The 12,768-nt window shown below is 41.4% G+C and overlaps 1 protein-coding gene across 1 annotated transcript; it reads right to left on the reverse strand.

Moving 5' to 3' along the window:
• Window positions 1-958: 958 nt before the first annotated feature.
• On the reverse strand, window positions 959-12,100 carry MMADHC (metabolism of cobalamin associated D). The gene is made up of 7 exons (XM_056861361.1): window positions 12,047-12,100; window positions 8,359-8,503; window positions 7,804-8,021; window positions 6,311-6,416; window positions 5,778-5,908; window positions 2,769-2,855; window positions 959-1,265 (listed from the first exon to the last, which is right to left on the reverse strand). Exons 1-7 carry the CDS (start codon window positions 12,059-12,061, stop codon window positions 1,071-1,073), a joined length of 897 nt encoding a protein of 298 aa, XP_056717339.1. The 5' UTR covers window positions 12,062-12,100; the 3' UTR covers window positions 959-1,070.
• Between the last annotated feature and the right edge of the window lie 668 nt (window positions 12,101-12,768).

Genomic DNA, 12,768 nt, shown 5'->3' on the forward strand with positions numbered 1-12,768 from the left:
GTTAGAAACATATTTCAAGGTAGGGAGTTGAATATAGCGAAGATATCAGCAGAAAAAATGTAGCTGTTTGTCACATTTTCTGCTTCCCAGCGGTCTCTCTTCCAGCTCCAGAACAGTTGACTCCCAGGGTTGTGGAACTCATGTGGACTCCCCCCCCTTACTTTAGCCCCTTCACCTTCATGGCTGTTAATCCACAGGGTTGACTCCCAGGGTTGTGGAACTCATGTGGACTCCCCCCCCCCCTTACTTTAGCCCCTTCACCTTCATGGCTGTTAATCCACACAGATCCCACCACCCTGGGAAGCAATTTGGCAAAAACCCACATTTTGACACCATGACAAAAATCCACATTTGCTTGTACATTCCACTAATGGGTCAGCGGATCCGACCCATGGATTCACTGTACTAACTGAATGCGAGGCTGACCAAAGCCGTTAAAATGGGTAAAACTTAACTTCTGCAATATCTGTTGCGCTTTGTAATCATCATGAAATAGCACCCTGCTTTCAAATATGTCATATATGCCGACTTGAAATAAATTAAACACCCCAAATAAATACAGAAAACAGAAACAAAATAATATGGGATCTGGTACAAATCAAGGGTTGTGATTAGTTTTCTTTAATAATAGCCAATTGTACAACTGTGAATGTTCTTCTCTCAAAACTGGTTTTGTTCAAAATTAGAGAAACTCCCAATTAATTTGTAATCTGTATTAAAACTGCTGTACCTGCAGTTTATGAAATATTTTGCAACTTTACCTAAATGACAGATTTGGTCAGAGACATACTGATGAAAATGGTATTAGAATGTCAAGGATTCGTGTTCCAAAAAAGGAATATTCATTTCATTTATAACAGGAGCAACATATCTTAGTATTACATATATGCATCTCTCAAATAAAAAAGTGAACTACCATTATAGATTGTGTCGAGACAACACACATCCCACTATGACTAAAATAAATAGATTTTTAAAAATCTTCCAATCAGTGTCATTTAACACTTGATTTTTTCCAACAGTGTTTATTGACCAATGCTTGAGTAAGATAACTGCACGGTGCCATGCAATTAATTTCCGCTGAGTTTCTTCATAAGAGGGCTGTCAGGTGCAGCGTTGGTAAAAATGCTTCCTACCACCACATGTGTTCCCCAGAGATTATGCCGAATAACTTTGCAGCAGCCAAGGTCCTCAATGGAAAATCCTAAACAGCGGTAACGTTCATCTGTTTCAAAAAGGGTGTTGTTTGTGTAAGGGCCAAAAAACTGGAGAAATGAAAAGAAACGAAGCATGGGTCATAATTATTAATCACACTGCTGAATGCATTAGGATTTCAATATATTAGTTATAATTGGTTTAAAATCCAAAATTAACCATGTAATCCACAAGGGGGGGGGGGCAAGGCGCATAGGACCATACACTGAACATGAGTCAGTAGTGTGATGTGGTAGCTACAAAGGCAAATGTGATTTTGGGCTATATCAACAGAAGTAGAGTGTCGAGATCACGCAAAGTGATGGTATCGCTTTACTCTGCTCTAGTTAGACCTCACCTAGAGTATTGTGGTCAGTTTTGGGCACCGCAATTTAGGAAGGATATAGACAAGCTGGAACATGTCCAGAGGAGGGCAATGAAGATGGTGAAGGGTCTGGAGACCAAGTCCTATGAGGAAAGGCTGAAGGAGCTCGGTATGTTTAGCCTGGAGACGATTGAGAGGTGATATGATAACATACTGTCATATAGAGGATGGTGCGGAGTTTTTTTCTGTTGCCCCAGCGGAGTTTTCCTGGCGTATGTCCCTGTACTGGTGTCCGGGGGGGGGGCGTTTGCGAGGGGCAGAGCTGCCTTTAGGCAGCTTCCAATCCTCCTTCTGGGCAGGAATGTGCCATTTTGCAGGCGGCGAGATATACCTGCAAAATTGTGGTGCAGCCCCGTGAAACTCTATGGGTTAGTTTCATGGGGTTTGGATTTTTCCATTTTTAAAATTTTATTTTCCCAGCCAGGAAGCCTCTGTGGAGGCGGTGTGGCTGCGCTGCTCCCAGGCACGGCCTAACTGTTCCCCCTTTCACGAATGGGCTGTAAAAGTAAATCCCTAAGCAGAGGAACATCCTTCTAAGTCAATTCAAATTAGCGGGTTAAGAGGGGCAAAAGTCTATTGCACTGTGCCTGTTTTTAATATTCTACTTCACTTTTTCTGTTCTTATTGCTGCTTTTGTACTGACATTTCTACGAAGGAGTCAGTGAACAGTGCCTTTTCCCATGGTCAACAGTCCCTGCATGATCATCTGATGCCCACGCACCCATCCCTTAATATCCACCAGCAATAACAAATGTCTAAATTCCTTGTATATTTATACACCAAGAAAAATATGTTTTATAAGAGATTAGCCAGGCACAGACTATAATAGGTCATTCTGTGATCAGCACACAGCAAAGTGTCCATATATTACATATTACCCTCCCTCGTGATCATGTTCATCCTCTTCCTCTCATTTTTTATCCCCACCACAGCCCTGTGAAGTAAGTTAGGCTAAGAGTGCGTAACTAGTCTAAGGTGCTACAAAAGCCATTCTCGTCTGCCTTTGTTTGGCTGCTCCTTAAGGTTCTAGCTATAGGGACAGTTTCTCAGTGTCACAGTGAAATGAAAAAAACATTCCAGAAACTAATTTAGACCAACAGTTTAAAATTACAGCAAAAGGATTTACAGTCCATTGCCAGTTGATGGTGTTCGATAGTCCTTTCTTATCATAGATGATGGAATTACTTACTGCCAATCCTGAAGTTGGATCAATGAAATCTGCCCAATAGCCTTCAGAAAACAAAGCGTAGCAAATTTCCTTAGCACCATTGATAAACTAAGGAGAGGGGAAACAGAGATGTTACAATTTAGGTCCTCATACATTGAATATAATTTTATGCTGACTGCATATTCATTTCCCCTACACCAAATTGCTGTAAAACTGAACAGAGTTGTGGTTAAAAAACCTGAATGACAGTACTAAGAAGATTAAATTTAATAACCTATCTGGGGAGAATCCAGTCACATGAGTTTTAGGTAAAATACTTTGTTTTAGTCAGAAAGGGATTAATATAGTTTAGTACAACTAGGATAAAGTCACTTTCTGCCTTAATGTAGCAACCCGAAGGCTCTGTTCAGACAGAACACAAAACCATGATTTATTTTAACTTAATCTATGGTAACTAGGATTCCACCCACAGATAATCACTCAAAGAATACTGTTTCACTATATTAGAATCAGAGTTGGAAGGGGCCATACAGGCCATCCAGTTCAACCCCCTGCTTAATGTAGGATCAGCCTAGAGCATCCCTGACAAGTGTCTGTCCAGCTGCTGTTTAAAAACTGCCAGTGAGAGGGAGTTCTCCACCTCCCTAGATAGCCGATTCCACTGTTGAACAACTCTTACTGTAAAAAGAATTCCCCTAATATCTAGCTGGTACCTTTCCATCCGTAATTTAAACCCATTATTGTGAGTCCTCCCCTTTGCTGCCAACAGGAACTGCTCTCTGCCCTCCTCTAAGTGACAGCCCTTCAAATACTTAAAGAGAGCAATCATGCCCCCCCTCCTCTGGTAGCCTGAAAGGCCTTGCTGGGGAACAACTCAGGATTAAGCCAGGATGGCTGAGTCCTTTTTTTGCCATCAAGTCACAGCTGACTTATGGCAACTCTGTAGGTTGACATTTGGAGGTGGTTTGCCATTGCCTATCTCCACGTCACAACCCTGGTATTCCTTGGAGGTTTCCCATCCAAATACTGGCAAGGGTCAGGGCTGAGAGTGGGTGACTGGCCCAAGGTCACCCAGTAAGCCTCCATGGCATGAGTGGGGATTTGAACCTGGGTTTCTCAGGTCCTAGTCTGACACCTTAACCTCTACACCATGCTGGCCAACATGTTCATACATCATATGAAATTATTTTTAAAACTAACTGCAGTTAACAAACCAATGCAGATCCTGGTTTGACAGAGCCTAACTAACCAAAGTTAGCGGGGTAGCCTGCATTCAACAATCACACCAACCACAGTCACCTTAATCAAATCACAGTTTTATATGGTTTCTGAACTGAGCCAAAGATATGATGTAATTTGTAGCTTTCAAACCAATACACGTATTACACTTGTACAGCTTTCATTTTCTGCTAATTGCCTCCATCTATTCTAATGTAAAGATCCCATCAACCTTCCGATGTATTTATTACATAAATTTGAACCATTAAAATTGCATGGTATAGTCATGCCCTTCTATTGGTTTGGATAAAAAACCCTGACATTTCTCCTTTAAGTATACAACCCACAGACAGTTTCACATAGAGACTAGTTCAGAGTCTGAACAACCTAAAAAGAGACAAGCTTACGCTCAGTACAGGACCTCTTTTACAAACACTCAGTTGTAAAACTGCAAGTTGTAACAACCTGTTGATTTCAATTTTAGTTTAAGTCGCTGGTGCCCCAGCAATAATTTAGACAACAGTGCTGATGGATTCGACCCTTTTGATCGTGGTTTGTTACCATCCCACAACAGTCGCTCAAGCCGATGTCAATTAAAACAGCTTGAGGCTTCAGTGCTCCAACACCTACCGTCGCCTGCAACAAACTGTCACTACTTCACCCAAAGCCTCTCATGTTAAGCTAGTTCTCCTGAGCTGATTTCCGAACTGTCACAAGGCAAACAAACAGACCATTCTACTGTGAATATGCTGTTGGGAACCTTTAGGCAAGAAGGTTACGTCTTCCATCCCAGCACCCTTACAGTCATTGTATCGGAATTGACAGGAAGGTGGGCAAGGAAGACCGAGGACAAATAAGATGTAATTAGACCAGATTACAATGGCCAAAACCAACAGACCATGACTAACACAGAGCCAGCGACACACTCAAATGGAGATTTCCTCTCTGTGCATTGTTCGTGGTGATGCTGGAATACTACACTCTTCCCTCACCCCCAATCAGATAACCTTAAAAGGCTACATCAAAGCTACCGGCAATTGCAAAATCCTTCAAAAGGAGTTAGTGAAACTGTCTCAAAGGTGGCCTGCCTATAAGCTGCATTAGATGCATTTTTAAAAAAAAAAATCATTGTGCTGAAAGGAAACACGGTAGGTTTAGATAAAGCCATTTTTTAAAAAGGTAACTAAGCTACAGTTTGGGAAATAACATGTACTGCTGTATGCAGAACACCTAGCAGCAGTAACGTTTGCCACAATATAACTACCAATACTTTTAAAAAACAAAGAAGTCAATAACATAAGAAGGATGACCTCTAGTGGCAATTCTGTAAACAATCACTTGGGCAAAGTGAGAGGTAAGAGCTGTGTTTAGCAAATTCAAACTGGATTGGGGAGAAAAGAATCCGGGTAGCAAGCTTTAAGTAAAACAATGGACATACTCTAGATCAAAGCAGGAAAAAAATCACGGAAAAAGTCATGTAGTGCCAGGAGGCGAATACCCCCCAAATATAATTATAGTGATTATTTTTGCCCTGCGTGGTCATGACAGGTATAAAATGCTAAGCACACCAAATTCTCCCAGTGCTCTCCGCATATGTTCTGATCCATTTGAAGAGAGCTTGGTTAACACAGTATCATAGCTCCGTTTTGGGACAGACTCTGAACTTCATGGCAGTGAGAGAGCCAAGAACACACATATGCCTCGCCTCCAATGGAGTGTCAGGACTAACATGATACTATACATGGGCATTCATATAATCCTGCCTTCAATGGAAATTAAAGGTATTCTATTATCATACAAACATTGACTTACATTTTCTACGAGAGTCTCTCGCTCACTTTCAACTTCTTCACTCCAGGCAGTCATATCATTTGCAGTTTTCTGAGTTACTGTTAGTATGGTTAGATTATTGGAAGTAACTTCTGGAAACATTGACTCAAAATCTACAAAGGAGGAAATCAAAGAAACAAAGTGAATTACTTCAAACATTGTTATGTTTCTCTCCTCCATCCTGATTTTAAATACAATTTTTTTTCCTAACAGTTACCAGCCAGAATGAAGACATACATTTATTCCTGAGTGGACTCTGAGATTGCTGTGTTAAATGTCTTGCTCACATACAAAAGGCCCAAGGAAATTAATTCAAATACTATTAATAAAAAAGTTCCGAATACTCTTTGCAAGCAATGATAATTCATAGATGCTACAAACATAATGCGTGCTAACTGAAGAGTAACTCCCAGTGAAAACAATGGGGCTTACTTCTCCCTAAACCTATGCAGGACTGCACTGAAAGTCTACTATAGCCAATTAAAAGGGTAAAAACATAAGGACAAAATCCATACCTTTGCGCAACAGTTCTGGGCATGTTTGTATTGCACATTCTACCTTGGCAGCTTCAAAGTATACTTTCTCATTATTAACTTGTTGTTTATGAGGAGCATCAGTACTCTGAAGAAAGAAAAACAGATAATTTCCACCCCATTGAAAATACAACACCAATAGTGACAGGGTATTTTAGTAGAGAATTTTGTGCCGTAATTTGCAATTTTACAGTTCACCAAAATAATGGGCAGCTTCTGGACAGCTGAAGTGCAATTCTATTCTTGATGAACTGCAGGACTCTACCTAGGAGTCAAAGCTCTCACGATTCTCGAAAATCTATACCCTGGATATCTTGCTGGTCTTTAAGGTGCTGTCGGACGCTCTTCTACTGCACAGCAACATGGCTACCCACCCAAAACTATCTTGTTGTTAAAAAAAATCTTCTTGTCAGTCTGGAGCCTGCTGCAGCCCAGGACTCAATCTAGTGAACTACCTAGACTTTGTTCACTCAGATCTCATGAGCTGCTTCCAACAGAGGGAACAGAAATCGGCAACATGGATTCTTGGCAGGAAGTATGAGACCTGGCCTGATCAGGTATAAATACTCTAAGGTCATTTATGCATGGTCGCTTTACCCTCCTTTATTCCCTGTTTCAGCCAGGATCATTTTTTTCTGAACGCACGTTACCTCGTTCCTTGGAAGCTCAACGCTGTTTCAACCCAAAACGAACCCGCCTATTCCCATTCCTCTTCTGGCCCAAATTAAAACCATTCATCCTGGCTCATTCTGGAGTCACAGAGCGTGTATACTCTGTTCTCGGGTTGAGCTTCGCCCCACCCTTTTCCAAACCCCTCTTCAAGGCAGCATGCACATAGCCAAAGAGGGGAAGCACAGAAGATTGGCTTCTCTCACAGCTAATCACAAAGCAGTGTGTAAAGAGGCAGGGATTCAAGTGCTTCCTGCTTCCTGGGAGCTCTTTCTGAGCAAAAGAAAGGCTTTTTTAAAACGAGGCTTGGCTTTCTCCCTCTCTTCTTTCAGATTGCTCCGTTTTTTGTTCTTAAAATGCTTTTTTATGCGGCAGTTGGGTCTGGGGGGAAGGAAATCTTCTCTCAAGGTGAGTACTGTGAAGTCAGCCAATTACAGAGCAGCATTTAAAGGGGCAGGACTTGATTTGAACTTGGGAGACTGCTTTTCTGTATTCATGCCTCCATCAGCACACTGTTTCGTCCCTGATCATTCCAGCCAATGCATAGTTTCCCCCAACCCGGGTTACTTTGATCCTGGCTGAAATGGGGAATAAAGGAGGTTAAAGTTACCATGCATAAATGACCTAAGTATAGCCTTGTGTCCTTGCCTACTGTATAGATGAAAGATTTCTGCCTCCAGAAGCATTTAAGGATCCTCATCTGGTTCTGGTCATTTACTGCACTCGCTCCAGAGCTGGACAATGCATTTTCCAGATCTTGTATGACCATCCATGGCCCCCATCTGACTCAGTCACTGGATCCTTACCTGAAACTCATTGATGTACTGAGCCATCACAAACTCATGCCTTTCACTCGCCAAAGGCTCCATTAGAATGTCAGGCAATCTTTTGCGGACTGGCGTTGTCTTTTGAGATGTTGTACCATTTAGGTGACAGTCAAAGCCTATGTTACCCGGTAGCTGGAATCTCTGGTCCTGAGGACCAAAAGGCCCCATTACTTCATCTGGCCACACAGTTCTTGGACCTGTCAAAATAAAAATTATGTTTATATGAGTATCTCGTTTTAAAAACCACAGTCATTATTTTCAGTAGCAAAACAATGAACCCTTCTGCACATACTGCTGCTAGAAGAAAAGGACAGTAAAGTTCAAGTAAAAAACCCAAGGCTGTAATTCTAAGCATACTGATCAGGAAGTCAGTCCCACTGAATTCAGTGGGGTTCACTCCTGCAGGTATGTTTAGGATCAGGCAGTAGGTTCCACAAGATATAGATGTATTAAAACAAGTATTTGATTTCTGATCCCGGATAGTCGGTTTCAGACATTAGCTAAAGTGAAATAAATTCTTGGAATTGTCCTTACATATATCAGGAGGTGCAGCAGCAACAGAAGGCTCATCCGAGCCAGATGATCCTGCTGTGGAAAAAGCCTTGGGAGTTACAACCCTTCTAACCAAAGAATAAAATCCTGGCAGGTACGTCACCAGTCTAGCTCTGTTACAAAGCACCTAAAGAGGACACAAAGAGAACGGAATGTAGCACAGGTTGCAAATTACAACGACTTAGTACACAGAGCCTCGTTCTAGGGGGGAAAAGAGAAAAGAAACCCATTCGCTGCATTGTGTAACCTAGCTCTTTGTATTACTAGTTTAGTTGTTTTCTTTGAACGTAGCTGAACGTTAACATTTCAGTCGGAATTTTTTTTTGCAAACTGGAATTCTGGACATGATTTTTTATATGGTGAAGCATCAAAATAACATTTGTTGTATTGTGAAAAAACCAGAAGATACATGTTTACTCTCCGATAAGCAAAATGCATCAAGAGAGCAAGCAGATGTGCAACAATTTTTTTCTACTGGTCAGGCTTGTTAAGCAGAGAGGATGACAAGCTAGTGACACTCGTTTATCTTGAGATTTCACATTCCCCACAGCAAAGCTGGCAATCCAGCAAGGGACAGCTGACTGCAATGCTTGGCCATTGTGACTAGAGGTAAAGAATTCAACCCTGGCCTCATGCAACTGAACTGCACTCATGCCTAAGCTTAAAAATGACAACAAACTCAGACAAACCGAGTGTAAAACAGCTTCAGTTTTTCTTCCTGAATCTGAAAACAGCTTGAACCAATAGTGGCTCAGATGTGTGGTACCTTTTCTATGTGGCTTTATTCCGAAGTCTAACGACAACCAGCAGCATTATTAACTAATGTACCACCAACTGTGTTGGCTGACACTGTGTTCAAGTGTTTATTTGACAGTCCCAGACTCCCCGGTTTACATAACCTTTAGCCTCTCTTCAAAAACTACTGCAAAACAGTTGTGAGCTCACAATTCAACCATCCTCAGCTGACGATTACTTTTTATGTTCATTCAGCGCAGCCTTCGTTTGTGAATATAGTTGTAGCCAGTGCAGATATTATTTAAATCGCACACATGGCTAGAACAATTTATTGCTACGAAAACGTCATGACTTGCAGCAGAATAAATCTAGGTTGCAAGAAGGCACTGGTTTTAAAAGATGAACTTAAAAAAAAAGACTACCTTCAAATTAGTCTACGTTTTAAGGTTCTGATTCTGGAAAAGATCTCTTTACACTTTTAATAAAAATTTCTTCCTTGAAACAAATATAACTGAAAAACTCCATTTAATAATATCTACTCCATTTAATAATATTTACTTGATATATATCAAGAAGCCATTAGTGAACAGCTGATAGCAGGACACTGATGTGTTTTACTCTGCATCTATCATAGAAAACCCGGAACCATTTCTTTTCAACTGACTGTAACATGCTATAGTGCTGATTTAATGAAAATGGTCCCTGTTACATGCAGAATCAACAGGAAGAAGTGTAATTGAAATTACAATGAATATGCTTATTTTAAAAATAAACAACACTATTTGCCTGTACACTGAGGGCCAAACCAGATGTTGGCTTAAAAAACACACACCAATGAGTCTGACTCTCTCTCCATAGTACAGCAGCTGCCGGAAAGTGAATTGAGCTGGGAAGTGAGGGCAGGAAGGGCTCTTGCCTTCTCCTTTATGCCTTTCCCCAGCCAGAAACAGCCAACCAAAAACACCATTTCTGGTCCGGAAGAGGCACAGAGGGAAGACAAGATACGCCCCCCTGCAGTTCCCAGCTCAATCAGGCTCTCATTTACTTTTAAACAGATGGTCTCCACAGCTTCTGTGTGGCTGTGAGGAGACAGTCAAGTCCGGGAACACTTTAAAAAATGTAACATCTAGTTTGGTCTAATTTCCTACTCAATCACAGCTCCTCATGTCGTATTAGAGATCATCCCTTAGAGTCCCGAGTTCCACAAGCAGTTGGGTTCAGGGGAGAGGGAAAATCACAATCAGAAAAGGACTTCTGAAGTCTGCAGCAGATATTGGACTTCCATGCATGAGATTATAGTCATACCAGGGTTTGTTGGGGGGGGGGCTCATTTTCCCCTCCCCACTATTTCCTCTTTCCCTTTCCTGGAAGTCCCCATAGCTTCTTCCCCTTCCCTGCTTTCTTCTCTCTTTCCTACCAACCAAACAATCAACTTTTATCTCTCCCCGCCCCCGGTCTTTAGCATTCCCTCCTTTCCTCCCCCTGGCAGCCTTTTCCTAGGAAAACTCTGGTCAAGTTGTGTAGTGCCAACTGTTGGGCCAGGCTGGGCCCAGTTGTACAGTGGACTTGTGGGGGGGGGAACCTCACTTTGCCCTGTTTCCCCCTCCCCATATGAATTCCTCTATCCCTCCTCCTTGCAGCATCTCCCCATATCCTGATCATTTATACCCTGCCTTTCTCCACAAACAGAAAGGAGCCAAAGCACCTTTTATAATGCCTCTGGCCTCCATTCTTTCCTCACAAAAGCCTAGTAAAGTAGATTAGGCTGACAATGTGCAACTGACCCAAGGTTACTCAATGAGCTTCCTTGCAACAGGGACGATTCAAACCTGGGTCTCTCAGAACCTAATCTGAAAATCTAACTACTGCACCACACTGGATGTCATAGGGTGGCTGCTGTAAAGAGTAGCAAGAAGATGGGCCTGCGTGAGTTGTGCAAGTTTTGTTGTAGTAAGTCACTGGATGGCTGCTGCGGGGACTGGCTCTGATAAGTCCTCCCTCAAAGGCCAAAAGGGCCCTGCTCCCTGTGTCTTTTTCAGTCAGAAACTAAGCTTGAAGTCTGGCGATACTGTTGTGGTTGCCTAACAATGGCCACTGAGGCATTTATTTCTTAAAGCTACAGGAGCTGTTTTACCATTTTGGAGAGTTTTAACTCCCCAATTTATTTATTTTTTACATTTCAGGTTTGTTTGTTTGTTTGCAAATCTGAGGCTTTTCTGGTCTTGTATGTCCATGCCCCCAATCTCCAGATTTAAGTATTCACAGGTGGGGCCATGTTGAGAATTAGCTATATTCATCATGTTTAGACTGAATGTCACTTCTTGGCACAGCTATAAAAATCCCACTGAAAACCGTGGCATAGAAACAATTTATGATTGCAGACTTATGCCTAATCCTATGCACACATTATCTCTACTAACAAAAGTAAAGGTTATTTTTGAGTAAATATGTACAACATCAGGCTGTAAACGTGCAATTCTACAGACACTAACTTGGGAGTTAACCCCTCACCAACTCAGTGGGTTTTACTTCTGAGTAAAGATGATTTTGTTTTAGTAAACAACAGTTTGGTGTCTTCTTCAAAGGCAGTTCAATAGTGAAGGAAATAATTTTATCCTACATTTCATACAAAATAAAACAGAAGTCTAGTGGAACCTTAAACGCTAACAAAATTTGTTGCAGAATTAGCTTTCATGAATCAGACCTCCCTCTTTCTATACACGGGTTCAGTTTCCCAAAGGCAGTACATCGTGGCTTATTAAAAATTCTAGTCTGGACATTTCCATTTCTGTTTTCTCAAACTTTTCTCAAAAAGAACTGAAAAAAGCACTTTTCATACACCCTATAAGTTACTCGAGCCTTAGCACAACAGTAGAAATTCATTGCTATTATAAAGGAAGTTTTTAAAAGATAATAACATGGCTATATTACTTACACTGGCCATTTCCATGGGCCTCTTTGTTCCAAGGATGATTCTCTCTCTGAAACAAGAGACAATCACACCAGCATGACTGGTTGCGACTTATTATGGATTTGAGTTATGCTGAAATGCCACGTGTTAGCGTGCATCACATGCCCAACTCTTCTCTCCCTGAAACGATTACTAGAACCTGCTCAACAAAAAACAGAACAATTATTTCCACTTTACCTTAATTTTAATATCAAGTATGCAGCACAAGAAAATAAATGATGTAAGGTCACCCAGAAGAACATGGCAAAATGTGCCAATTCTGAACCTGACCTCAACTCTAATCTTCTAAATGGTTGTATGCCTACAGCTCCATTGTATTTTTCTCCCTAAGGTTCAAATTAAAGTCTGAATTTAGTTAAGCAGTTCCTAGTCTGTACAGGTTATGGAAAAAGCTTGTAAAACCCCAACACAAATAATGGTGAAAAGTCCTAGCTTTACAGGAAGCACCAGTAGAGAGCGCACTGGTACCTTTTGTGGTACTGTGAGGCAATGAGTGGTATGTATGGGAATCCCCGTTTCCTCAGTTATCAAAAGCACAAGTGACCTGTATTCTAAGGGCCCTCTTAAACCTGCAATTCTATGCATGGTTCCTTTGAAGTCAAATCCCACTGCACAAAGTGTAATGTATTTCTCAGCAAGCATGCTTGTAGGAATAAGCTGCACTGGGTGATTCATGTACACTTAGA

Source organism: Euleptes europaea, chromosome 15 (assembly GCF_029931775.1).
Source record: "Euleptes europaea isolate rEulEur1 chromosome 15, rEulEur1.hap1, whole genome shotgun sequence".
In the NCBI taxonomy this organism is placed as follows: Eukaryota; Metazoa; Chordata; class Lepidosauria; order Squamata; family Sphaerodactylidae; genus Euleptes; species Euleptes europaea.

Coding starts and splice junctions, on each gene's coding strand:
- MMADHC (XM_056861361.1), bottom strand. Junction 6,417..7,803: donor AGTACATCAATGAGTTTCAG/GTAAGGATCCAG, acceptor TTCTTTCTTCAG/AGTACTGATGCTCCTCATAA. Junction 2,856..5,777: donor GAGAGACTCTCGTAGAAAAT/GTAAGTCAATGT, acceptor CCCTCTCCTTAG/TTTATCAATGGTGCTAAGGA.